Source organism: Canis lupus, chromosome 16 (assembly GCF_048164855.1).
Source record: "Canis lupus baileyi chromosome 16, mCanLup2.hap1, whole genome shotgun sequence".
Lineage (NCBI taxonomy): Eukaryota > Metazoa > Chordata > Mammalia > Carnivora > Canidae > Canis > Canis lupus.
In genome coordinates this window covers 38609015-38636946 of record NC_132853.1, presented here as the reverse complement: position 1 = coordinate 38636946, position 27932 = coordinate 38609015, and the positions used below count along the sequence as shown (strand labels likewise).

The 27932-nt window shown below is 48.1% G+C and overlaps 1 protein-coding gene and 1 non-coding gene across 5 annotated transcripts; both read left to right on the top strand.

The window, feature by feature from the left end:
* The first annotated feature begins 45 nt into the window (after positions 1–45).
* MED24 (mediator complex subunit 24) lies at positions 46–27385 on the top strand. Of its 4 annotated transcripts, none has more exons than XM_072780428.1 (27): positions 46–204; positions 583–791; positions 880–962; positions 12340–12378; positions 12730–12803; positions 13161–13393; positions 13538–13594; positions 15042–15153; positions 15284–15434; positions 15739–15852; positions 16397–16444; positions 16834–16916; positions 17186–17272; positions 17716–17827; positions 18332–18474; positions 19712–19749; positions 20186–20268; positions 20612–20790; positions 20904–21003; positions 21314–21489; positions 23577–23841; positions 24179–24360; positions 24530–24620; positions 24935–25034; positions 26129–26209; positions 26531–26679; positions 26845–27385. In XM_072780428.1, exons 2-27 carry the CDS (start codon positions 662–664, stop codon positions 26959–26961), a joined length of 3027 nt encoding a protein of 1008 aa, XP_072636529.1. In that variant the 5' UTR covers positions 46–204; positions 583–661; the 3' UTR covers positions 26962–27385. The 4 variants fall into 4 exon arrangements, with proteins under 4 accessions (XP_072636529.1, XP_072636532.1, XP_072636530.1 ...); XM_072780429.1 differs by having other exon boundaries at positions 56–204; positions 606–791; XM_072780431.1 differs by lacking the exon at positions 13538–13594.
* LOC140607666 (small nucleolar RNA SNORD124) lies at positions 20001–20104 on the top strand. Its single transcript, XR_012009626.1, has one exon. It is a non-coding gene; the product is annotated as a small nucleolar RNA SNORD124 (small nucleolar RNA).
* Positions 27386–27932: the final 547 nt, after the last annotated feature.

The following is a 27932-nucleotide window of genomic DNA, read 5'->3' as shown; positions in this document are numbered from 1 at the left end:
GAAACAATGCAGGCTGACTAGCTTAGTCCCTTGGGTTCTCACTAGCCCAGGCCAAGGAACTACAATTCCCAGAAGACATCGTGGAGTGACCTGTCTCTTGCCGCATTCTTATTGGCTCATGTTTGTTACTCCCAGCCAATAGAAGTTAAGCTCTTTGATAAGTGCCAAGATGGCGACACCTAGGATGTAGAACTAGCTTGTACGGTAGGCTTAAAATTGGGGAGGTGGTGGATGAAAAGGAAATAGGGAATTATAGTTTCAAGGTTGGGGGAGGTGGAGGAAATGGAGGAAAAACTGTGGGTTTGGGGTGGTAGGGGCTGAGGGACGCAGCCAGAGCTGAGGGCGTAATTAGGCATTCGTATTGGCTTAACCCCTTGCCACCCTCTTTACTCTTTATATTAAGTCCCTTTGACACCCTTTTCTTAGTGCTCCAGTTTAAGGAAGGATGATTCAGGAGGGAGGAACCTGACAGAATCTCTTCCTTGTCCTCTTCCCCATTTTTTCTTTGTAGTTCCTCTGCCTCCCTTAAATCTTCCCGTATCCGTTTCATTCAACCTGGCCCTTCTCTGTTCTTTCCTTCAGAATCTCCTCTCCCCTTCTCTTAGCTCAGTTTCTCCCACCTCAAAGCTGACTGCCATCGGCCCCTTCTCCGAGTGAAATCATGAAGGTAGTGAACTTGAAGCAAGCCATTTTGCAAGCCTGGAAAGAGCGATGGAGTGACTACCAGTGGGCAATCAACATGAAGAAATTCTTTCCCAAAGGAGCCACCTGGGACATCCTCAACCTAGCAGGTCTCAAGTGGAGTAGGAAGGAAGGATGGGAGGGCTAAACCCATAAAAATTATAACCACTCAGTCTTGCTTTGTTATTCCCCTTGCAGAAGCACTACTGGAGCAGGCCATGATTGGACCTTCCCCCAATCCTCTCATCCTGTCCTACCTGAAGTATGCCATTAGTTCCCAGGTAAACTGCCCCACCTATTCCAGAGAGTGAGGATTTGAAGGTAAAAGACTTGGAGTACAATCGTCAGCTCTCGCTTTCTAGGTGGATTTGTTTCAACACAACACTTCTCTGAGCCTCAGTTTTCTTGTGAAAATAATAATACTTCATTGGTTGTGATGAATGTTACATGAATTTATTCTATCAATAAATATTCATAAGTGTGTCAGATAGTGGTATAGGCCCTGGGGATATAGCTGTGAACAAGACCTGATCCCAGTACACAAGGAATTTAGTGAGTAATAACAGACATAAGCAGTCACAGGATGGGTTTATTTATTTATTTATTTATTTTTTATTATTATTATTTTTTTATTTATTTATTTTTTTTATTTATTTATGATAGTCACAGAGAGAGAGAGAGGCAGAGACACAGGCAGAGGGAGAAGCAGGCTCCATGCACCGGGAGCCTGATGTGGGATTCGATCCCGGGTCTCCAGGATCGCGCCCTGGGCCAAAGGCAGGCGCCAAACCGCTGCGCCACCCAGGGATCCCACAGGATGGGTTTATGACGAAGGTTAAGACAGTACTAGGGGAGTATGTGCGAGAGGCATGGAATTCAGCTAGGCAATCAGGAAAGGCTTTCTGGAGAAAGTGATGTTTAAACCAAGATCGTATTGTTAATAGGAGTTAGCCAGGCATATTGGTGAGAGTGTACTAAGCAGAAAGAAAAGCATATTTAGAGGCTGGGAGGCAAAAATCACATGTTGTTTAGGAACCGAAAAAAATTTATATGGGTAGAGCAGTAGTTTTGGTCTCAGGACCCTTTTATTTTCTTAAAAACTGTTGAGACTCCCACAAAGCTTTTGTTTATATGTATTACGTCTATCCATATTTACCGTTTTAGAAATGAAAACTGAGAAATTTAAAGAATAATTATGAACTTATTTAAAAGTAATAAAAAGTAAAGTCTGTTAAATAAAGCCTGTTATATTACACATTAATATAAATAACATTTTAATGGAAACCATATTTCCCAAAACAAAAAAGCTAGTGAGGAAAGTGTCATTGTTTTACGTTTTTGCAAATCTCTTTAATGGTTTAATAGAAGACAGCTGAATTTTCATATCTGCTTCTGCATTCAATTGTTGCAATAGGCTATTTTGGTTGAAGTTTATGAAGAAAATCTGGCCTTACACATCAGACATTTAGTTTGAAAAGGGCAGAGAATTTTTTTTTTTAAGATTTTATTTATTTATTCATGAGACACAGAGAGAGAGAGAGAGGCAGAGACACAGGCAGAGGGAGAAGCAAGCTCCATGCAGGGAGCCCGACGTGGGACCCGATTTCAGGTCTCCAGGATCACACCCCGGCTGCAGGCGGTGCTAAACCGCTGCGCCACCAGGGCTGCCCAGGGCAGAGAATGTTAAGCTTTTCAAATAACTGGATATTCATTGACACCAAAAATTCAACAGGTGATGTGAAACCACATAAATGAACTTAAAAATAAGTTAATTATTTTTTAAGTAAGCTCTTCATCCAATGTGGGGCTTGAACTCACTCACTACTCTGAGATCAAGAGTCTCATGCTCTGGCTCAGTTGGAGCCAGGCTCCACTCAATGAACTTTTTATACTCTGTTACATTGAAATCCATTGGTCTCTCTCTTGCATTTTGAACAGATCTTTTACTCATGCATGATTTTATAATATCACGAAGTGGTCATGTGGAAAATATCTGTTACTGGGTTACACAGATATTCCAATTGTTGACACATTTAATTATATGATTCACATGTCATGGAGCCTTTGGGATGTTCCACATACAGTTGTGGGAGAATGAGAGTAGAAAAGGCAAATAACATCTTAGCAATACTTTTTTTTTTAAAGATTTATTTATTCATAGAGACACACAGAGAGAGAGGCAGGCAGAGACACAGGCAGAGGGAGAAGCAGGCTCCTAGCGGGGAGCCTGATGCAGGACTCCATCCCTGGACCCTGGGATCATGCCCTAAGCTGAAGGCAGATGCTCAACCACTGAGCCACCCAGGGATCCCCAATCTTAGCAATATTTAAAAAATAGTTTTAACTTCACAGATTCCCGGGGTTCCTGGACCATATTTTGAGAATTGCTGGGCTAGCATGTCAGGAAGAAGATGGATTGGGATCCCTCGGTGGCTTGGCGGCTTGGAGTAATCTTGGAGTCCTGGGATCGATTCCCACATTGGGCTCCCTGCATGGAGCCTGCTTCTCCCTCTGCCTGTGTCTCTGCCTGCCTCTCTCTCTCTCTCTCTCTCTCTCTCTCTGTGTCTCTCATGAATGAATAAATAAAATCTTTAAAAAAAAAAAGGAAAAGGAAGGAGATGGATTTAGAGAGAGATAAGGGAAAGCATAAAGGACCTGTGGGTGATGCTGAAGAGTTTGGACTTTATCCAAGGGTACCGAGTAGTCATTTAAAGAGTTTAAAGTTGGGCAGCCCGGATGGCTCAGCCATTTAGCGCCGCCGTCAGCCCGGGGTGTGATACTGGAGAGCATGGATCAAGTCCCACATCGGGCTCCCTGCATGGAGCCTGCTTCTCCCTCTGCCTGTGTCTGTCTGTCTCTCTCTCCCTCCCCCGTGTCTCTCACGAATAAATAAATAAAATCTTAAAAAAACAAAACAAAACCCAAAACCTTAGGGCCACTTTCCAGGCCCAGGTAGGGTTTAAAAAAAAAGAGTTTAAAGTGGAGGAATGGTGTGATAGGATTTGTGTATGTGTGTGTATGTATAGATATTTTATTTTATTTTATTAAGATTTTATTTATTTATGAGGAACAGAGAGGTAGAGACAGAGGCAGAGGGAGAAGCAGGCTTTCCGCAGGGAGCCCGACGTGGGACTCAATCCCAGGTCTCTAGAATCATGCCCTGGGCCGAAGGCAGCGCTAAACCACTGAGCTAACCAGGCTGCCTTATATAGATGTTTTATAGCAATAAAATGCACAGATCTTAAGATGAATTCAGTGAATTTTAGCAACTGTATATACCCATGTTACTAATGTTCAAAATAAGATACAGAACATTTCCATTTTCCCAGAAAGCTCCCTTGTGCCCCTTTCTGGCCTGTCCTCCTACAACCACTAACTGTTTTCTGTCACTGTAGATTAGTTTTGTCTATACTTGGATTTCATAGAAATAGAATCATATAGCAAACACTATATACTCTGTCTTCTTTTGTTTAACATAAATGTTTTTAAGGGGTGCCTGGGTGGCGCAGTTGGTTAGGCATCTGACTCTTGGTTTCTGCCCAGGTTGTGATGTCATGGTGGTGAGATGGAGCCCTGTGTGGGCTCTGTGCTCGGTGGGGAGTCTGCTTGGGATTCGGGATTCTCTCTCCCTCTGCCCCTCCCCTGTATGCTCTTGTTCTCTCTCTTTCTAAATAAGTCTTTTAGAAGAAAATAAATGTTTTTGAGTTTTTTTTTTTAAGATTTTATTTATTTATTCATGAGAGACACAGAGAGAGAGAGAGAGGCAGAGACACAGGCAGAGGGAAAAGCAGGCTCCATGCAGGGAGCCTGACGTGGGACTCGATCCCAGGTGTCCAGGATCACAACCTGGGCTGCAGGCGGCGCTAAACCGCTGCACTACCAGGGCTGCCCATGTATTTGAGATTTATCTATGTGGCTGTGTATGTCAGCAGATCATTCTCTTTAAATTGCTGAGTAGGGGATCCCTGGGTGGCTCAGCAGTTTAGCGCCTGCCTTCAGTCCAGGGCATGATCCTGGAGTCCTGGGATCGAGTTCCACATCGGGCTCCCTGCGTGGAGCCTGCTTCTCCCTCTGCCTGTGTCTCTGCCTCTCTCTCTTTCTCTCTCTCTCTCTCTCTGTGTGTGTGTGTGTCTCTGTGTCTCTCATGGATAAATAAATAAAATCTTAAAAAAAAAAATTGAGTAGTATCCCTCAGGTGGCATGTAGTTCTTGTACTCCTTTTTCTTCTTGGCTTATGTCTGCTTTCCATGTGAGCACATATTCATCTACCTTATTCTTTTTATTTGCTGCAAAATGTTCTATATGTACTGTAATACAGGTTTCTAATTTTTTACTGTTATAGTCAATGTTTCATTGAACTTTCTTTAAAAAAATTATTGGAGAGAGTGTGCAAGAGCATAAGCAGGAGGAGAGGCAGAGGGACAAGTACACTCCCTGCAGAGCGGGGAGCCTGATGTGGGATTCATTTCCAGGACCCTGAGATCATGACCTGAGCCGAAGTCAGATAGATACTTAACCAACTGAGCCACCCAGGCATCCTTCATTAAATAATCTTATACTTGTCTGCACTACTAGGAATGTTTCCCTAGGATAGATACCTAGAAATGGAATTGCTAGTTTAAAGAATTCCCACATATTCAGGGTGCCTGGGTGGGTCTGTCCATGCCCAGCACAGAACCTGCTTACAATTCTCTTTCCCTCCCCAACCCCTCCACTTTCTCTAAAATAAATGAAGGAAGGAAGGAAGGAAGGAAGGAAGGAAGGAAGGAAGGAAGGAAGGAAGGAAAAAAGAAGAAAGAAAGAAGAAAGAAAGAAAGAAAGAAAGAAAGAAAGAAAGAAAGAAAGAAAGAAAGAAAGAAAAAAGAAAGAAAGAAAGAGAAAGAAAGAAAAGGAAAGAGAAGAGAAGAGAAGAGAAGAAATTCCCACATATTCAATTGCAGTAGATCCTGCAAATTACCCTCCAGAAAGGATGGTTATTAATTTACACCCCTTGCATAGTGTTTGAAAGTGTTTCCCAACACCTTTCTGATGCTGAATGGAATTTTTAAAAATTCCTTTCTAGAAAACAAAAATTACATCACATTATAATTTGTGTTTCTGTAATTGTGATTTTGAACTTTTTTTTTATGTTTATTGGCTCTTTGTATATCTTTTGGGAATTGCTTATACATATCGTTTGCCCTTTTTTTTGTTTTTTTATTGTAAAAGCTTTATTGAGATATAAATCACATACTATACAATTTACCCTCTTAAAGTATACAATTTACTGAATTATAGTGTATTCAGAGTTGTGCAACCACTACCACAGAACCCCAAGAAAAATTCTTACTGATTTTTAAGTGTCTTAATATAATTGATCTGTAATCCTTATCTGTTATTTATGTTTTTTTTTTTTTTAAGATTTTATTTATTTATTCATGAGAGACACAGAGAGAGAGGCAGAGACACAGGCAGAGGGAGAAGCAGGCTCCATGCAGGGAGCCCAACGTGGAACTGTATCCCAGGTCTCCAGGATCAGACCCTGGGCTGAAGGCAGCGCTAAACCGCTGAGCCACTGGGGCTGCCCTGTTATTTATGTTTGGCATTTACTATCGCTCTTTTTTTTTTTTTTTTTTTTTTTTTTTTACTTTTTGGTTTTATTTTATTAGTATGCAGAAGTTTTTAATGTTTTTGTTGTCAGATTTAACCATTTTTTTCCTCTATGGCTTTTGTCTTGCTTAAGGGCTTCTCTGCTCCAAGGACCAAAATATATTCTTCTCCAATTTCTGCCAACACTTCACTTTCACTTTTATGTTTTGTATTTATTTTGTTTAATCCATTTAGAATTTATTGTGGTGTGAGGAAAAGATCCAAATTTATTTATTTTTCCAAATAGATGAGCTGTTGGCTCAACTGCCTTTATTGAATAGGCAATTTATTGTCATATCCTAAATTCTCTTACAGACAAACGTCTCTTTCTTGATAGTTTAGTTCATTGATATATTTGTTTTTTCTTGTAATAGGACTTTACTCTTTTTTTTTTTACTTTACTGTTTTAATTACTATACTTTTCTAGTATGTTTGATGCATGGTTAGACAAGTCTTCCCTTAGTTGTTTTATTTTTCAAAAATTTCTTGGCTGTTTTCAGGCATTTTCTTTTCCAGGTTTTAAAATCAACTTGTTAAACTCTTTTAAAAAAAAAATCTGATTGTATTTTGATAGGGATTTCCTTGACTTTGTGGATTTGGGGAATTTGTGGATTAATTTTAGAAGGATCACTCTGGTTGTAGTTTTAGTTAGAAGGAGGTAGGAGACCATTTAGTTAGATATATATTTTTTTAAATTGTATGTATTTATTTATGTATTTATATAAAGTCTACACCCAACTTGGGGCTCAAACTCACGATCCTGAGATGAAGAGTTACATACTCTTCCATTGAGCCAACCTGGCGTCCAGGCTTTTTTTTTTTTTTTTGGCAAGGACCAGATAGTAAGTACTTTCCACTTTGCAGGCCATGTGGTCTCTGTCACCATTATTCTATCATTATAGCTTGAAAGCAGATATAGATGGTATATAAGTAAATGGACATGCCTGTGTTCTGATGAAACTTTATATACAAAAAGATGATAAGTCTGTTTTGGCTTGTGAGCCATGGTTTTCCAACTCCTGATTTAGGGTATTGCAGTAATACAGGTAAGAGATGATGTTAGCATAAGCATGGGAAGTGGCAGCAGAGATGATGAGTTCAAGAACCATTTAGGAGGTGGCAAATGAGAAGGTTCAGTAATTACCTGAATGAGGGCATGAGAGAGAGGAAGAAATCATGGCTAGTACCTAGGTTTCTGGGTTGGACAACTAGATGGTTGATGGGATCATAAGGAGACAGTGAGAGTAGAGTAGGGCCATTGTTAGGGTTGTGGTGCTGCTGAGGGGTGGAGAAGACATGGATTTTGGGCTTTTTTTTTTTTTAAGATTTATTATTTTAAAAAAAAAGATTTATTATTTGAGAGAGAGAGAACAAGCATAGTGGGGAGGGGCAGAGGGAGAAGGGGTTCTAAGTCGACTCTGTGCCAAAAGCAGAGCCTGACACAGGCAGGGCTCAATTTTATGACCCTGAGATCATGACCTCAGCTGAAACCAAGAGTTGGACACTCAACCAACTGTGCCACCCAGGTGCCCTGGGCCTTCTTTTTAAAAAATATATATGTATTTTTAAAGAGTTATTTATTTATTTTAGAGACAGACCTAGAGCATGAGCAGGGGGAGGGGCAGACGGAGAGGGAGGGAGAAAATCTCAAGCAGACTCCTCACTGAGCTTGATGCAGGGTCTGATTCCATGACCATGAGATCATGACCTGAGCTGAAATCAGGAGTCAGATGCTCAACCAATAGAGCCACCCAGGTGCCCTCGATTTTGGCCTTGTTAAGTAAGGTGCCTGTGTGGGGTATCAAATATAGGCAGTTGAGCATTGGTGGTATAGTGGTTAGCATAGCTGCCTTCCAAATATAGGCAGTTGAACATCCATTTCCAGAACTTAAGAGAAGTAGCCTAGACTGGCACTGTTGATTTTGGAGTTGTCAACTGTAGATGGTAATTAATTGAAGCTGTGGGCATGGATGACAGTTCCCAGAGAGGGTAGAGAGTGAGCAAAAAAAAAGTGACCCAAAGGTAGCCCCGGTGGCCCAGAGGTTTAGCGCCATGTTCGGCCCAGGGCGTGATCCTGGAGAGCCGGGATTGAGTCTCACGTCAGGCTCCCTGCATGGAGCCTACTTCTCCCTCTGCCTGTGTCTCTGCCTCTCTCTCTGTGTGTCTCTCATGAATAAATAAATACAATCTTAAAAAGAAAAAAAAGTGACCCAAGCCAAATTCCCAAGGAACCAATGGAATATACATAGGAAAAAGATTCCTCATAAGAGTCTGAAAAGAAGATGCCAGTGAGGAGGGAAAAAAAGCAAGAAAGGGGGGATCCCTGGGTGGCTCAGCGGTTTAGCGCCTGCCTTTGGCCCAGGGCGTGATCCTGGAGTCCCAGGATCGAGTCCCGCGTCGGACTCCTGGCATGGAGCCTGCTTCTCCCTCTGCCTGTGTCTCTGCCCCTCTCTCTCCCTCTCTCTCTCTTTCTCTCTCTCTCTCTCTATCATGAATAAATAAATAAATCTTAAAAAAAAAAAAAGAAAGAAAGAAAAGCAAGAGAGTGGTATCGAGAACAGCCAAGGGAGGAGAGGACTGAAAAGTGAGAAAGTGTTTCCTGGTGTTGGGTGCTGCTGAGAGAGGTCCGTGAGATAGGAACTGAGAATCTCACAGAGCTCTCATGGGGTTTAACAACCAGTTTGTTGATGAGCTTACTGAGGAGATTCCTGCAGTGGTCAGGACACAAGTGATGGGAGTGGGTTGAATTAAGCACGGAAGATGGGGAGGTAGAGAGTGAGTACACAGGATGCATGTCTGTGGAGAGCAGGAGAGAGAGTGTGGTGGTTAATTGGAAATGGGGGGTCTGCAGGAAGTTCTCTTAAAGATAGAAGAATCTCGAGTTGTGTAAACACTACTGAGAAAGCAAGAGAGAGAGCAAGTAACAGAAATAAATGCATATGCAGGAGCTTCAGTACTTGTAAAGTGCTATTAGTCATTGATTCTTCCTTCAGAGTCTAGAGGCTTTTCAGTCCAGTCTGTGCACATGGAGGACACTTAGGAGTAGTTGGGGGTGTTGAATATGGAAAACAGAGGAGAAAAAAAAGAAAAGGAAAAAAAGAAAACAGAGGAGAGGAGAGAGCAGCTGCAGGTCCATCCAGGCTAGCCAGGTGTGCAGTGGGCCACATAGAGGGTCCCCAACCTCAGGGGCTTGGTAGCTTAGAACTTCTAGATTGGTAGATAAATCTAGAGTGGAATAGGTTAAATCCTGCTATGAAAACTAGTTCGTCTTGTGGAAAGTATTTTTAGGTCTCAAGAGTAGCATTGCTTTATTGATACTGTTAGCAGAAACTTACTGGACAGAATTCTGAATTTGGAGACCATAAATACATTGGAACATACATCACCCCTCTGAACATACAGAATTAGAGGGATTTCTCTTCTGGTAATTTGGGGTCAGTTTCAGTGGGAACATCCAGCTCCCCCTTCAGGTTGGTATCCAACAAGGTTCAGTTCTCTGCCAAGCTCTTGCTATGGGGACATCAGTTATAAATAAACAAACACTCGCCTGGAACGTTATGGTCATCCTGCCCAGGCAGGCTCCCAACTTTCTGATCACCATCAGACACCAGCTATGGCTTCACAGAACATCTTGCTGAGAGTGGCGCTAAACACTAATTGTGTATTTAAGTCCTCTGTGTGTTTTGCTCTTGTTTATTCAAGAATACTAGTTAGAGGTGTCCGAACAGAGAGCATTCTGTTCACATGCTGGAGAAATTATACACAGAAGGCATTACCATGCATGTAAAATCCATCATACTAAGGCCATTGAGGCTCACTTCACTTTCTTCTTAAATCTTTGGAAATTTTGATTTCTCTAGGAAAGACAACTCATGAGGCAGGTGATTATCCTAACAGTTTCTATCATTGTATTCTGCTTTTTTATTTTGGTATATTTTGCTATTGATTTTGAGTATATAATTGTCACTACTTTCTAAAGTATTATTCATATTTTATCAGCATGCTGTAATTATTTTTTTAATATGATAACTTAAAAGACTTTCTGTAGATTTTCATCTCCTTCAGGATATGTTAGTTATTTCTTTTGAATTACATCTCCAGTCTTATGGTGATGAACAGGTTTTACTAATAGAGATTTACTTTATAATTTTTTCAGAATGCTCAATCCTAGAATTCATCAATCCAAAGCAATAAACACTATTTTATTAATTAATTAATTTATTTTTAAAATATTTATTTATTTATGAGAGACACACAGAGAGAGGCAGAGGGAGAAGCAGGCTCCATGCAGGGAGCCCGATGTGGGACTCGATCCCAGGACTCCAAGATCATGCCCTGGGCCTAAGGCGCTAAACTGCTGAGCCACCCAGGGATCCCCAAACTTTTTTTTTTTTTTAAGATTTTATTTATTCATGAGAGACAGAGAGAAAGAGAGGCAGAGATATAGGCAGAGGGAGAAGCAGGCTCCATACAGGGAGCCCAATATGGGACTCGATCCAGGGACTTCAGGATCACACCCTGGGCCAAAGGCAGGCGCCCAACTGTTGAGCCATCCAGGCATCCCAAAAGCAATAAAAACTTAATGAGGACCTACTATGTCCTAGGCCCCGGCTAGGTTCAGATATAAATTCACCAGCATTTCTTTTCTTAGGGAGCTCACAGTTTAGGGAGGATTTCCCTCACTCAAATAAGCTTTTTGTTTCCATTTATCTTAAAGGTTCTCAATGCATATAAACATATTATGATTCAGAGATACCCTATAATGAAGAAAGTTCTTTATTCCAGGGTTTCTCAAATTCCTATCACACAGAAGCTCTCTCTTTGTGTGTGTGTATGTGTGTAAAATTTCTTAACAACTTGGCGAATCTTTGGAATATCATATAATAGAAATTGCTGCAATGACAGAAATGATCTATTTCTGTGCCGTCCAGTACAGTAGCCACCAACCACATGTGGCTGTTGAGTGCTTGCAATGTAGCTAGTCTGATAAGGACCTGAATTGTTAATTTTACCTAATTTATTTTTTTTATTTTTATTTTTATTTTTTTTAAAGATTTTATTTATTTATGATAGTCACAGAGAGAGAGAGAGAGGCAGAGACACTGGCAGAGGGAGAAGCAGGCTCCATGCAGGGAGCCCGATGTGGGATTCGATCCCGGGTCTCCAGGATCGCGCCCTGGGCCAAAGGCAGGCGCCAAACCGCTGCGCCACCCAGGGATCCCAATTTTACCTAATTTAAATTTAAACAGCCACGTGTGGCTAGTGGCTTCCCTATGGGACAGTGCAACCTTGGAAGTGACTGTGAGAAATGCTCATCCAGGGGTGTGTTTTTACTTCCTCATTCTGCAAACATTCTCTGTGAGTTCATGGTGATCCCTGAGTAAAAGCATCCTTGACCTCAAGGAGCCCCTAGTTTTGTGGGGGCAACAGGCACCCACTGTGTCGTAATGGGTACATAAGGGAATTACTTGGAGCACACAGGGAAGAATTTTAGCTTTGGCAGGAGGTTGGGGTTGATCAAAGGTGTCCTGGAGGAGTCCTGGGGAGTAAGTCCTAGAAATTTAGTAAGAATTGTATGTAATGAAATTTCCTACTTGTTTCAAGGTGCAAGTGCTACCTGTTCATTGCAGGGAATGTTTGTTCATCTCCAGTTCTTGTGCAAATAAAAGTGCTCTTTATAGAAGCTGTAGGAGTAAAGTAACATAACCTCATTCCTGTCCATTCTTCTGTCTCCCAGCAGTCATTTTAACCTTGTACATAGTGGACAATGAGTAGCACGTGAACATGGAGCATGGCACCTTTGAACGCCCACCCTCATCTTCTCAGTGGGCATATGCTGATGATGTCATTTACGGTGATCTGATAGACGCAGGAATGGGGACAATGCCTCTTCTTTTAATGGTTGAAGAAGGCCTCTTGAGAGGGTTGAGGTTTTTGGAGAGCTGGAGAAACGCGAAGTGTCAGTATTAGGTCCTGTCCAGCTGTGTGACACTAGTTGTCTGAACTTTGTCTTTTCTTCTTTCCCTCCAGATGGTGTCCTACTCCTCTGTCCTCACGGCAATCAGTAAGGTATGACCAGAGCCATAAAACAAGCTAGGTGGAGGGCAGGGGGTTAGGGAGATGTTAGTGACGGATGGGGCCTGACCTCCTCAACTGCTCTGATCATAGGAACTCTGAGGCTGGACAGGCAGCACATAATGCCTGTAGCTGGCCTTGCTGTGTTCCATTGGAAGGAGGGAGGATCCTGGGAAGTGGGGGGATGGCAATTAGGAGCCAATTTTCAGTGTTGAAAGAATGCCGGGTCTGAAACCTGAGGTAGGAGGAAAGAAGAGCAGGCATCCTGAATATGCCATCTGCCTCACATGTGAGACCAGCGGTCGACTGGGATGTTCCGTAGCATCATTACTGTTCTTTCCACAGTTTGATGACTTTTCCCGGGACTTGTGTGTCCAGGCTTTGCTGGATATCATGGACATGTTTTGTGACCGACTGAGGTAATGGCAGGGCTCATAAGCTTCCAGCATTATCTTAGTGTAAAAGAGAAGCTCCTTAGCCCATAGACTGACACCAACCCAGTGGGTTCCTGCACTACTTCTTCCCATCTGCTCTTCTGCACCCACCCATCCCCATCCTTCTCTACTTAGTCCCTTAGGACAAAAGGCCTCTTCTCTTTGGAGTGGCTCATTTGAAATCGTGTCTGGTGGAAGTCGACGGGGCTGTCTTCCCTAGGACTTTGCTAGCTTCCCAGCTCTCTTCCCTAGTAGGGGTGTGCCAGGCACTCTGGGGAACATTGATGTGGGTAATATTTCAGCCCTTGGAGCCAAGACAGATTTTGCATCCTTTCCCGGTAGCTGTCATGGCAAAGCAGAGGAGTGCATCGGGCTGTGCCGGGCCCTTCTCAGCGCCCTCCACTGGCTGCTGCGCTGCACTGCAGCCTCTGCGGAGCGGCTCCGGGAGGGGCTGGAGGCCGGCACTCCAGCAGCTGGGGAGAAGCAGCTTGCCATGTGCCTGCTACGCCTGGAGAAGACCCTCAGCAGCACCAAGAACCGGGCCCTGCTCCACATCGCCAAACTAGAGGAGGCCTGTATGTCCCCTGGTTCCCCTGAGCCCCACCTGCCACTGTTCCCATAGCCGGTTCTTTAATTGAGAGGGGAGAGGCAGGATGCCATCCCACTTCTTTCCAGGAGGATCTGAAATCATCCCACTTCCTTTTTTTTCTCCCCATAAGCATTGCATACATCCCAGGGACTTGGGCAGGGTGGCACCCGAGCCAATCAACCAACAGGTATTTACTGAGCATTATTGTATGCCCAGCACTGTGCCAGGTGCTGGGGGCGGGGGGTGGGGGGCTACCAAAGGAGCATGTGGCAGGGTCCCTGCCCTCAAAAAGCATACATGCTAGTGGGGAGCAAGACCAGTATGTAATATACATGGAAGAAATTAGAGGACAAGAGAAGCACACCATCCATCCTTGTGTTTGTCTCCACACTACTCATCTGAAAACAAATGCCTCTTGTTGTTTGAGTGTTGCCTAACATGTCCCTTTAAACATGGTACCTGTCTGCTATCAGGCCTGTTGTATCATACACCTCTTGACTCAGGTGCAGATGTTAAATATTGGAACTCTCCAGAGTCTGAGAGGAGACAGATAGGAGGGGAAACTCTAGTGTTTCTGGACATGGGGCCCAAGGCCACAGTCGTGTAGTAGCTTGAGGCCACCTAAGGTTCTCTTACTCTCCAGCAGCAAGAATGCTAGAATGGATTACACCCAGGTCTTCAGGACCTGTTTGGAGAATTTATTATAGGATTTGTATATTTGTTACTTCTTAAAGTATGTTTTGTTACCTGTCAAAAGTCCAGAGAGATGATCCCTCCATAAAAATGGACTATGTTGATAGTGTCTTACCTATCTTGAGCCCTTGACAAAGGTTTTAGTGGCTGAAAAGTGAATGAATATTTACCTTAATTTTAATGGATCTTAGGTCTTACCTTTTTGTTTTTTTCCCCATGCCACATGGAGGTTAACAGGCTAGTTGGTACCAGTATTCATCATTTGACCCTCTGGAGTTGTAACTAGGATAAGTGACTCTTAATTAAGTGCAAAATAATGCGGTATAGACCGTGAAACAAGCATTTAGGAGGAGAGGTCAGTGGGTTGGACCAGTTGGGTGAGTTGTGGAAGGAAGGATCTGGGCTTGAACAAAGGCTTGAGGAGAGTGAGTTTGTGAGGTGGTGATGAGTGTGGGCACCTGCAAAGAGGGAGGGCAGTGAGAGCAGAGGCCTCAACAGGGCAAGGCAGGGGTGAACCCGGGAGGCTGGTTGGGAATCTAACTTAGCCCTATATAGTGGTGGCCGCTTGCAAGGCTGGCTGCTTCTAAGGCGATTTGTGGCTGCCTCCCTGTTCTAGCTGCTGGACTCCAGCCCCGCTGTGCCTCTCCCTGCCACTGCCCATGTTAAGCCATATCTGTGTTAGGCTCTAAAGTCAGCTACGTGCAACCCTAGGAGGCAGGCCTCTGGGGATAGTTTCTAGGGCCTTCACTGTTGGTGCTCACCTCCCCATCCCCCTTCTAGAAACCGTGCATGCTGCCCTCAGGCCCCTGGCCTCCATGTCATCCTCAGGGGAAACCTCCATGTGTGTGTTTGAGGGCCCAGAGAGGCCAGTTGAGGAGCTCAGGGCCAGTGTCTTCCTCTCTGTTTGCCATCGTATGTCTGCATGTCCTTTTCTCCACCAGCCTCCTGGACTGCCATTGAGCATTCTCTCTTGAAGCTCGGGGAGATCCTGGCCAGTCTCAGCAACCCCCAGCTCCGGAGCCAGGCTGAGCAGTGTGGCACGCTCATTAGGAGGTACTGGGCCCCAGGCTGATTGGGGTGGAGGGAGAGAGGAAAGGCCCTGGGTGTGGGTGGGGAGATGTGGCTCCTGGCCTCCACTCACCTGCTCTCACCTGCCCCCTCGCTGTGTACCCGTTCCCTTCAGCATCCCCACAATGCTGGCTGTACACTCGGAGCAGCTGCACAAGACCGGCTACCCCACAGTTCATGCCGTGGTCCTGCTCGAGGGCACCATGAACCTGACAGGCGAGACCCAGCCCCTGGTGGAACAGTTGATGATGGTGAAGCGCATGCAGGTGGGGGGCCCAGGGCTGCTTCTCCATCAACATGGTGGCCTGGCCACTTGGGGCAGTGGGGAGGATTCTTCTGGTACTTCTTGGGAGGAAGGGGATTTCTCCTGATCCCATGGTGGCAATCAGATCCCTGTCGTGCACGGTGGTGCCATTTCACCTGTTCTCACATTGGAGTCGTGAAGCACCTGTCCTGCACAGTCTCTGAGCTTGCCTGACCGGCCCCTACCATCCCCCCAAACCCTGGGACCTTCAGAAGATGAAGGGGGATGGACACCCTCTTAGTCTTCACTTTCGGATCATCCTACAGCATATTCCCACCCCACTTTTTGTCCTGGAGATCTGGAAAGCTTGCTTTGTGGGGCTCATCGAGTCTCCCGAGGGTACGGAGGAGCTCAAGTGGACAGCATTCACCTTCCTTAAGGTACCTGGCACATGGGAGCAACAGAGCCAAGTCTAGAAATGGTTCTCAGGAAAAGCAGCAACACCTAGGATCTTTGTCCAGCATTTCTCCCTGCTGGTGTTGGCTGCAGCTTGCCAGGTCCTCCGGTGCAAGTTCCCATCGAGTCTTTTCTCTGAAAGTCCTGGGGCTATATTTAGCCTACTTGGCAGGCGTGTGCCATCTCTTAGCACACAGGTGCCGTTTAGCTCAGTCATCAGCAAGATTGGCGCGGGGCAGTTATAGGAGCCAGAGCAGTGGCCCCGGTCCTTGAATCAGGATTCCCTTTGCTTATGGCAATTCCTTGTGGAGACAGCAGAAGTGAGGGGTCTCTGTGTCCTGTAGGCATTGGGCACTAAGCACTTAGATGCCTGCCAATTTTCTAATTTGGCCCTAAGAGTGCTTTCATTTCCAAGGTGGAAGGGATCCTGCGTCTGTTCAGAACAAGGAGATGGAAGGGATGCCTTTAGTTCTGGGGGAAAGAGAGAAGAAATTGATCTTCATGTTTTTCTCTTGCCTCACTCTCTAGATTCCACAGGTTTTGGTGAAGTTAAAGAAATACTGTCATGGGGACAAGGTAAGTTGAAGAAATGAGATTAGGGGAAAGGTGGTCATGGGAATTCGTGAATCCTTGTTTCCACAAGGGCAAAGGAGAAATGGGCAAGGGAGGGGTCAGTCTTGCATTCTTGCACCTGGGGGCAGGTTGGAAAGGTAAGTGCGCATGCTTGTGTGCATGCCCATTCTCCAGATAGAGGTGGCCAGGCCACACGAGATGCAGAGGTGACCAGGGCCAGTGTAGAGATTGGTCCTCTACACTCCTCCCTGTCATGTCACTGGAAGCCAGTGGTGGGCATGGCCAACTTTTTGGTGTTTATGTCCAATGGGGTGTCCTCGTAAACCTGCATCACAAGCTATGGGTGGAGTAGAGGACCCAGAAGGCAGATGGCAGCTTCTGGCTCTTTGTAGGACTTTACCGAGGATGTCAGTTGTGCTTTTGAGTTCCTGCTGAAGCTCACACCCTTGCTGGACAAAGCTGACCAGCGCTGCAAGTACGAACTCCCCTAGCTCACCCCTGCTCTACCTTCTAGAAGGTGTTCTGGCTCTTCCCCAGCTCCTTTGTGCCAGGCCAATCTCAGGGGACTGTCACCTGGTTCGTACCCCTGAGCAGGGGCAGGAGGCCCCAGCCCCGTAGTTGCTGGGTGCCAGAGCCCATCTGCCATCCTGAAGGAGGGAGGAAACGAGGCAGAGGCCTACTGTCCCCATCCCTCAGTCATCCCTGCTGTGTGCCCAGGCCCCTCATGATCTTTTTCCCTCACAGCTGTGACTGTACAAAATTCCTCCTCCAAGAATGTAGCAAGCAGGGGCTTCTGTCCGAAGCCAGTGTGACCAACCTTCTGGCCAAGCGGTAAGCATGAGTTCCCCCCGGCCTGGCTGACGTGCCGCTTGCCCCCCTTTCCTCCTGTCCAGGCTGGACTGCTGGGTGCCTCTCCCCTTCCCGTGCAGGTGCCTGGGGCCATGCCTAGGCTTACCAGGAGTGGCAGACACGGGTTTCTGTGCACTAGGCTTCTGCACCCTTGGGTGCTGCACTTGAATTCTCACCCTCTGTGAACACAATAAAAATCCTAAATCTTCCTTTAATCTCAAGTGAACTTTCAGAGTTGAGGTAATGATCAGTGACAAACTGAAGCAGTCACACCAGTGGACATGCATGCATGAACATCACCCCAACCGCAGAGGTTCTTCTATGCTCCCCACCTTCTCTGGGCCTCTGCTTCTGGCGCTGGACCAGGGAGCACATCAGGAACTTCTTTCTTTTCCCTTCTCTTGGCCAATGGCTTATGGCCACAGCGCAGCAGACCGGGAACATGCACCCCAGCTGAAATCAGGAGAAAATGCCAACATCCAGCCCAATCCTGGGCTGATCCTCCGGGCAGAACCCACTGTCACAAATATCCTCAAGGTGAGTATGCCCTTCCCTTGTCTCCAGGGTCATCTCTTCCTGTTTTCCACTTTTGCCTCTGCTTCCAGATAAAGGAAATTGAGGCTGTAGACCTCTTTGTCTTCTGGCTTTTATATGTAGTTACTTTGGAAGTAGAGAAGCAGGCAAGGCAGGGAAGCTGCCAATGAAAACTAGCATTTGTTGGGCACTGCTTGGAAGATAGGCACTGTGGTAGATGCTTCCACCTGCTCCTGCAGAAGCAGTGGGGACTCTCACACACACACACACCCACACCCCTACCGCCATGATCCCAGTTTAGTTGAGAGGAATGGATCAGAGAGCAGATGGATTTGGGGAGTGATTTTCCAGATTGGAGTCAGAAAGATATAGGTTGGATTTCAGGCTGTGGTATGCCACTTGATGGAGACGTGCAGAGCAGGAAGCTCTGGTTGATTAGGCTGTATCTGGTGGTCGTGGGAGGTCTTTGGGTTTTCTTCAGGACTTGATTTCCTGTTGTGTCCCTAGACGATGGATGCAGACCACTCCAAGTCCCCAGAGGGGCTGCTAGGAGTCCTGGGCCACATGCTCTCTGGGAAGAGTCTGGATCTTCTGCTGGCCGCCGCTGCTGCCACTGGGAAGCTTAAATCCTTTGCCCGGAAATTCATCAAGTAAGGAATGGTGAGCCCCTAACCGAGTTGGGAAGGCGTGTCCAAAGGAAGAGGTAGCAGAGTAGGGGCAAGACCCCAGGGTCTAGGTCTCCCTGGAGATGCCTAGGGCAAGCCAGAGCATCCCAGTTGAAGACACTGAGCGAAGGGCCAGGTCTCTGGATGTCAAGTGCTCTTTTCTCTGCTGCTGAGCATGAAGTAGAGGTGTTTGATGAGATGAGAGGCACTAAATGGTGGAGTGAAGGGATTCGGGTGCGCCCAGTTGTTACTAAGGGGCTCTCAAACACTGTTGACTCTTTGGTTGACATGGAATTTGATACATAGAACTTTGTTCCATCCGGTGAGCTGTTCTCTGGGCCTTGGATTTTTTTTTTCTTAAGATTTTTATTTTTAAAGATTTTGTTTGACACAGAGCATGCGTGCACCTGCATAAGCAGGTAGAGGGAGAAGCAGGCTTCCTGTTGAGGGGGTAGCCCAATGCGGGGCTCGATCCTGGGACCATGGGATCATGACCTGCGCTCAAGGCAGATGCTCAACCATTGAACCACCCAGGTGCCCCAAGATTTTTATTTATTTTTATTATTTTTTTTATTTTTAAAGATTTATTTATTCATGAGAAACACACACAGAGAGAGAGGCAGAGACATAGGCAGAGGGAGAAGCAGGCTCCATGCAGGGACCCCAACATGGGACTCGATCCTGGGTCTCCAGGATCACGCCCTGAGCTGAAGACGGCGCTAAACCGCTGAGCCACCGGGCTGCCCAAGATTTTTATTTTTTTTATTTTTTTATTTTTTTTTAATTTTTATTTATTCATGATAGGCACACAGTGAGAGAGAGAGAGGCAGAGACACAGGCAGAGGGAGAAGCAGGCTCCATGCACCGGGAGCCTGACGTGGGATTCGATCCTGGATCTCCAGGATCGCGCCCTGGGCCAAAGGCAGGCGCCAAACCGCTGCGCCACCCAGGGATCCCAAGATTTTTATTTTTAAATGATCTCTACATCTGTTTTGGAACTCAAACTCAAAGCCCTGAGATCAAGAGTTACATGCTCTAATGATCAATCCAGCCAGGCATGCTGCCTTGGAAATCTTTTAAAAACAAAGAGTTCTTTTTGTAGTGGTAGTGTTCATTTTAAGTTTCACCCTTAATTCAGACTTTAGTGACTGCCTTTCTGGACAGGCGTAGCCCCCTGAACCCTTGCCCTGCTTGCTGTGACCTATCTCTGTTCCTCCCCCAGTTTGAATGAATTCACGACACATGGCAATGAAGAACTCGGTAAGTCAGCTCTGTGCCCCCCGGACCCAGCACTGTGGAAGGGTCGGGGGAGAGAACAGGGGAGGACAGAGGGCCCGTTGCTCCTCCTGGGGAGGCTCTTTTCTCCCCTGAGCAATGACTGACTGAAGCTTTTGGGGAGCCTTGAAAGGGGAATGCTGGGCAAAGAATTCTTCCAAAACCACCTCTGTCTATTGCCCTCCCTCTTTATGATTTGGTTGGGTGCTGGGAAGGAGGAGGGTATCAGGAGTCTTGGATTCCAAGGAAGGGATGATGTTCCAATTGAGACTCAAGAAAAGGATTCTGAGCCTCAGAGCTTTGAAGGAGCCACTTGATCACTGACCTTCCTTGAGGCAAATCCTGACCCCCCCCTTCCGATCCAGACGAGGGTTCTGGGCCCTGCTCAAGGCTGTGGAGTCAGGCTTTTTGTTCCCCGTAGCCAAAGCAGCCTCAGTTCGAGCCTTGCTCTTCGACATCTCCTTCCTCATGTTGTGCCACGTGGCCCAGACCTATGGTTCAGAGGTGAGTGAGAGGAGAGCAGTCAAGATTAGGGGCACCAAGTGGGCAGGGAGAGGGGGAAGGAAATGACCAGTAACTTGGCCGCCCCTCCCCACCCCGCAAGCTACTTAGTTCTGCTGGGTGCAGAATGAAGGTGCCCCTGGGCCCATAGACGCCCCCTTTGGTTACTCCGGAATCCTTCAGTGCCACACCCACACCCACCACTAGGTGGCAGCGTAGCCCCTGTCTTTCTCCCTGAGACCAGTGCATCTTTAGTTCTTCAGGCTGGAAAGAAGCAGCAGTGGGGCAGGAAACTGAGGCACAGAGCACTGGCTGCTGACCCTCCCTCCCTCCCTTCCTTCCCTAGGTGATTCTGTCCGAGTCAAGCACAGGAGCACAGGTGCCCTTCTTTGAGACGTGGATGCAGACTTGCATGCCCGAAGAGGGCAAAATCCTGAACCCTGACCACCCATGCTTCTGGCCTGACTCTACCAAAGTGGAGTCCTTGGTGGCCTTGCTCAACAACTCCTCGGAGATGAAGCTGGTGTCAGTGGCCGGGTGCCTGCCCCAAGAGTGGTGGTGGGGGCAGGCCATGACCCTCTCCCTCAGCCCATCCCACACTCCCCCGTGGTGATTGTTCTCCCCCCTACATCTCGTAGGCAGATGAAGTGGCACGAAGCCTGTCTCAGCATCTCAGCGGCCATCTTGGAGATCCTCAATGCCTGGGAGAATGGGGTACTGGCCTTCGAGTCCATCCAGGTAGCCCCACCTTTCCAGCAACCTTTTCTCTTCCCTGAGACACAGAGCCCGTGTTTGATAGCTTGTTACACTTTATAAGAACAAAAAGACCCTTAATCCAGGAGCTCATGTTTGGATGTTGATTTTACTTGTAATCATAGGCTTAGCCACTCCCTCCCACCCAGGTAACTTTGGGAAAGGCATATTTGTGGTGAAAAGAGGTGGGGGATGCAGTCCAAGACTCCACCTGCTGCACTTAGCTGCCCACAGAGGCCAGGGAAAGTGACAGGGCGGGGAAGAAAGCGGCCTCAGTCACCCTTTCCTTCCCCAGAAAATCACAGATAATATCAAGGGGAAAGTGTGCAGTCTGGCAGTATGTGCTGTGGCTTGGCTTGTGGCCCACGTGCGGATGCTGGGGCTGGATGAGCGTGAGAAGTCGCTGCAGATGATCCGCCAGCTGGCAGGGCCGCTGTACAGTGAGAACACCCTGCAGTTCTACAATGAGAGGTCAGTAACCCATCCCCTCCCCTCTGGAACTCTATAGGCCTGTTGTGAGAAGTTGGCACCTCCAGTAACTAGTATCCCCCTCTTCTCTTACTTTCCCAAACATGCTGCTCACTTGCTCACTCACATTCTTATTTACGTGTTCATGCACTGACTCAGCAACATTTAGAGTGTGTCTCTGAGCCAGGAGTGTTTACGATCCAGCCCCTGCTGTGTCCCAGAAACGCAGACCCTGAATAGCTGTGATTCTGGTCTTCAGAGAGCTCAAGTTCTGAAGAACTAGCTTACCAGCAGAACAGAGTAGTTTATTAGCTGTAGCTAATAACCTGGAACCCATCTGTAGAACTATGAACCTTGGGCCTGCGCACCCTCGTTATCCTCCCAACTGCCTATCTTTTGTGACATTTTCCTGCCATGGCTTTTCAGAGCTGAGGGGGACCTCCCTGGCAGCTTCCATCTGTGTTGAGTTCAGTGGTTTTGGGTCATTCCCCTATCTAATAACTTTCTTTTTTAAATTCTAGTAAGATAGGGACGCCTGAGTAGTCCAGCGGTTTAGCACCTGCCTTTGGCCCAGGGTGTGATCCTGGGGTCCCGGGATCGAGTCCCGCATCGGGCTCCCTGCATGGAGCCTGCTTCTCCCTCTGCCTGTGTCTCTGCCTCTCTCCCTCTGTCTCTCATGAATAAATAAATAAAATCTTAAAAAAAAAAAAAACATAAAATTGGCTGTCTTAACTGCTTTTAAGTATGTAATTTAGCAACATGAGATACTCACATTGTTGTGAAACAGACATCCAGAATCCTTTCTTCTTGTAAATCTGAAACTTTGTACCCATTAACAACTCACCCCTTTTCCCCTCCATATCTTCTGGTAACCACCAATTCTACCTTCTCTTTCTATGAATTTGACTACTTTAGGTACCCCATGTAGCTGGAATCCTACAGTGTTTGTCTTTTTGTGCCTGGCTTATTTCACTTAGCATAATGTCCCCAAGGTTCATCCATGTCATAGCCTGTGTCAAAATTCCCTTCAAAATAGTATTCCATCATATGTATGTGCCACATTTTGTTTACCCAATCATCGGTCAGTGGACACTTGGGTAGCTTCTACCTCTCAGCTATTGCAAATGGTGCTGCTATGAAGTGAGCATGCACGACCGGTAAGCTAGGAGAGAGGGCTCACCAAGTAGCTGTCAGGGTGCCTTAGAGTGGAGAAGTGGAAACACTGTGCCTAGATATGGTTGGTGAGGGCCTGTAAGGTCACATCTTTTTCCTCACCTCCTTCTCTGTTCTTCTTCCCTCACATCCTTCCTTCACAAGTAATGGAGAATTTGCTCTGACATAATCCATGCTAAGCACCCTGACTCCTCTCTGGGTGAGAAATAGTGGGAAATCTGTGGATACATTATGCAGGTGGAAAGAAGTGGCTCTGAGAATCATAGCAACGTTCCAAGAGCCATCCAGCATTCCAGGAACAGTTAGCACTCAGACCTGGGTAACTCACTGGGTAACTCACCGGGTAACTCATGGGGGTCTGAGTGCTAACTCAGTCAAAGACTGTTAGAAAATTCCTGGACATATGCTTCTGTTTGCCCAGCTAACAGAGGCCGGGAAGAGTCTTGTGGGGCAGCCCTTGGGCCCCTGTCCTGGAAGTAACAGTTTACTTTGGGAGGAGGCCAAGGCTGGGCGGGGACCCCCCCCACCAGCACTCAGCCCAGAGGGAAGTGATTGTATTTATTTATGTCCAGGGATTGGCAGGGCTCAGGTTTGAGGGATGGGGGAAGTTGGAGACAGAAAAAGAGAAAATATGAATATGTCACTGGAATAACCTGGGGGAGGAGAGCAAACTTGCCCCCCACCTTAGGCTTTGTGCCCAGCAGGTGAGAGACCTGCCAGGAGCAGGACCAGTAGGGTCAGGTCTGCTAGGAGATTGTGACTTCCTCTTGTCTCCTCCCTCAGCACAGAATGGGGTTCATTCCCCAGGAATATTTCCGTAACTCAAGTCCTGGGATAAGTTTGGCCTGGGTGTTTGTTCTGCTCTTAAACCTGGTGTTGCCTGAACCTGAACCTGAGGTCCTCTCCCTGTCCCCCAGGGTGGTGATCATGAGCTCAATTCTGGAGCACATGTGTGCTGACGTGCTGCAGCAGACAGCCACCCAGATCAAGTTCCCATCCACGGGTGTGGACACAATGCCCTACTGGAATCTGCTGCCCCCCAAGCGACCCATCAAGGAGGTGCTGACGGACATATTTGCCAAGGTGCTGGAGAAAGGATGGGTGGACAGTCGCTCCATCCACATTTTTGACACCCTGCTGCACATGGGAGGTGTCTACTGGTTCTGCAACAACCTGATTAAGGTACCAAGGGCATGGCAATTAGGGGGCCAGATGCTCACCCAGTCCTTGGCTGGGGGAGCAAGTACCCTCAGACTGGGAGAGAGCTGAGAAAATACCAACCAGGACCAGAGTCCTATATGTAGCCTGGTTGGCGGGGCTTCTCTGAGAGGCTGCATCAGTCCTGTGAGAAGATTCCTCAAAATACAGAGGCAGGGCTTGGTCTCGGGGCTCCTGGGCTCTGAGGGGAGCCAGCTTCTCAGGAGCAGTGGCCAGAGGCTGGTGTGGCTGCCCCTGTGTGCCCTCCTAGAGAACCCTGTGTCGGGAGCCCTTGGCTCCAAACCCTTCCCTGTTCATCCAGGAGCTGTTGAAGGAGACACGGAAGGAGCACACTCTGCGGGCCGTGGAGCTGCTCTACTCCATCTTCTGTCTGGACATGCAGCAAGTGACCCTGGTCCTGCTGGGCCACATCCTGCCTGGCCTGCTCACCGATTCCTCCAAGTGGCACAGCCTCATGGACCCCCCTGGCACTGCTCTGGCCAAGTAGGATTCTCTTTGAACCCCAAGTCCCCACAGCAGTGCCGAGTGCCCCTTGCCTGGGGCTGCCCAGGGAGGCTGGGCTGTGGGGAAGCCCTGTCAGCTGGGGCACAGGCACAGAAACCCGCTCTGGGGCCCTCTGACTTTACCCTCTTCTCCTGGAACCCTTTGCCAGGCTAGCTGTCTGGTGTGCCCTGAGTTCCTATTCCTCCCATAAGGGACAGGCATCCTCCCGCCAAAAAAAGAGACATCGTGAAGACATCGAGGTAGGGGACCCCTCTGTTCACTTGTTCATGTGCTCAGCAGACATTTACTGAGGCTTTTGGGGTAGGAGGCACGGGTCCTGCCCCTGGGTGGCTGTGTCAGGGCTTGGCTGGCCAAGCATCTGCAGGGGTGTCCGTGTGAGGGTGTCTCTCATTAGGACTGTGGGAGGGTGAGGGAGGCTGGCCCTACTGAGATGCCGGCAGAGGCCTATGGGGAGCTGAGTCTTCCTCACTCCTGTATGAGCCGCAACTCTTTTCCCTGATAACGGAAACCTTGGGGGCCCAGGGTGGCTAATAGTGACCCTTCCACCCTCCAGGATTATGTCAGTCTCTTCCCCTTGGATGACATGCAGCCCTCAAAGCTGATGCGCCTGCTGAGCTCCAATGAGGAAGATGCCAACATCCTCTCGAGTCCCAGTGAGTGTTCAGATGGGGCTGGGCAGGCTCCTCCTTTTCCTGGGAACTCACTCCTGACTGGGAAAGCTGCGTGGCGTAGTACCTGGCCGCCAGCATCTTTGCTTGTCAGAGAATGTGTGGGGGGTTGTCCCATTCTGCTCCCCACTGCTGCTCTGCTTTCTGCCTACGGAGAGACCAGAGGTTGCTGGGGACTCTCTGGAAGACTGAAGCTCTTCTGCCCAGACCCCAGCCCAGCCCCGGACATACCACCGTCCCTTCCCTACCCTTTACTCATCACAAGTGAGCTCATTACCTCAGGCACAGTCTATACCATTGACTCACGAGCTCTGGTCTTCCTTCCCTTGAAACAGGCCCTGAGGCCTGGGCTGGGACTGGGGCTGCTCCCCACTCTTCCTGCCTGAAGAGCACCCCTCCCCTACCAGCTCCCCTTGATGTCATTACCGCTCCCTGCCAAGGGCTGCTTCTGTGGCATTTAATTTTTCTTATTTCCAGAAATTTCTCTTGAGTCTAGGAAGTTTCTCTAAGGCCTTTTAGGTATTAGGGCACCAACTGTGCACTTGGGCAGAGGAAGGGTGCTATGTCTGCCACCCACAAACCTTATGACCTTTGGCTGGTTACTCAGCAAATCTGAGTCTTAGTGTCTTTTTTTTTTTTTTTTTTAATTTTTTAAATTTATGATAGAGAAAGAGGCAGAGACACAGGCAGAGGGAGAAGCAGGCTCCATGCACCGGGAGCCTGACGTGTGACTCGATCCCAGGTCTCCCAAGACCGCGCCCTGGGCCAAAGGCAGGCGCTAAACCGCTGTGCCACACAGGGATCCCTGAGTCTTAGTGTCTTTATTTGTGAAGTGAGGGTGTGAGGATGAGGTGGGCTGATCTGTGTGCAGCCAGCAGATTGGCACCTGGCGGTGCTCACCAAATGTTCTCTCTCATCTCCCTCTGAGATCTCTGTATTTAGGGCCCCTCTGTGACTCTGGATCTGGGGACTTCCCCACGCCTTCCTCCACGCCTGATGGGTGAGGGCATCCCCTGGGAAGGGGGGTTTTGAAAGGTTAGGGGGCCTCTGCCTCAGGCTCCCTCCACTTGGCCCCACAGCTGACCGCTCCATGAGCAGCTCCCTGTCAGCCTCTCAGCTGCACACAGTTAACATGAGAGACCCGCTGAATCGAGTCCTGGGTGAGTCCTTCCACTGCGCTCTGGCTGGGGAATGGGGGTGCTGAGGCCTCACTAGCTGGAGGGGGGGGGTCTCCTGGTGCCCCTTCACCCCTGTTATGTGTTCCCATCTCGTTCCTCCATCTCCCCAGCTGCTGGCTCTCCTGTCACCCCCAGGCTCCCATCCAGTCCCACGATTTCCTTTCACACTTCCTCTTTCTGACGCCCCCATTTGGGGGGCACTCTGAGCACTTCTTTCTTTTTGTTTTTCAGTGCCACTACCTCCCAGTCTCTCCTCTTCTCAGATCCCCCCTCACAGAGTGTTTCCCTCTTCCTTCTGCACAGCCAATCTGTTCCTGCTCATTTCCTCCATCCTGGGGTCACGCACCGCTGGTCCGCACACTCAGTTTGTGCAGTGGTTCATGGAGGAGTGTGTGGACTGCCTGGAGCAGGGCAGCCGAGGCAGCATCCTGCAGTTCATGCCCTTCACCACCGTGAGTGCTTTGCCCCAGGCCCGGCCCGGCCTGGCCCGGCCCCACCTTGGTGCTCAGATGGGGGCAGCAAGTCTTAACGCAGATGGGGTTCAAGTACAGCCCTCAGAGTAGGAGGGCTACCCCCGGGACCAGAGCAGCCTCAGTGAGTGGCCATTTGTCTGGCAGGTATCAGAGCTGGTGAAGGTATCAGCCATGTCCAGCCCCAAGGTGGTTCTGGCCATCACGGACCTCAGCCTGTCTCTGGGTCGCCAGGTGGCCGCCAAGGCCATTGCTGCACTCTGAGGGGCTTGGAGTGGCCGCGGGGGGCCATCTGGGGGAACGCAGCCCCAGGCGCCTCAGAAGGGAACAGTGAAGGAAGATGAGACATCATTGCTCATATCCATGTGATGTAAGAGCCCTATGTCATTTCCAGATTATTCCCCTATCCTGATATCTGACCTCTAAGACGTCTCCCAGTTTCTTTCTTTCATAATTTCCTCTGCTCACTGCCAGCACCTGAAGAATGTGTGCAGCCTGGCTCTTAGCCCAGGCCCTCAGCACCCCGCACCCCTGCTTGCCCTCTTCCAGCAGTACGTGTACCTCTGAGGAACTTTGTAGGTGCAAAGTTGTGTGTGTGTGTGTCTGTTTGTTTTTTTGTAACACATGAGGGAAGTTCACTCAATTCATTTGTAAATAAAGACTTTTGTGGGTCCCTGTGTGATTCTAAGTGATGTCAGTGTCTGTGTCCCACTGAGGCAGGGAACAGCATCTTCTCCTTAGAATCCCATGTGTTGTGCCCAGGAAGAGGCCCAGTCCTTGGCTGAGGAGAGCAGGAGAGGTGTGCAGAGGAGGGCTGGGCAGGCTTGGGTTCCTGTGTTTGTCCGCTCAGGAGGGGCAGGACTTCCCTTCCTCCTACCGGCACCAGGCAGTAAGGAGTCAACACACGCCCGCTGCTTACCCTCACACCCCAAAGTCAGACTGAACTCTGAGAAGGGAGAGGTTTTGGCTAAAGGCCCTGCTGGTGCTGGGGTAGGGTGTCCTGTCCTTCTGACGCTCTCCCAGGAGACCCAACCCCACCCCGAGTCTGACTGGCTCCAGTTTGATCTGCCCCTCTCCAGAGGAGGACTAGGGGCTGAGGGGCTGGATCTGTTTAACCCTTGCTCTTCTTGTACACACATCTCCCAAGTCCTGGTTTCTTCAGGAGCAAGTGGAGAAGGAGGGCTCTGAGCCATGCAGCTGGGGGTTCTGGCCCTGCTCAGCCAGCCCTTCCTTTC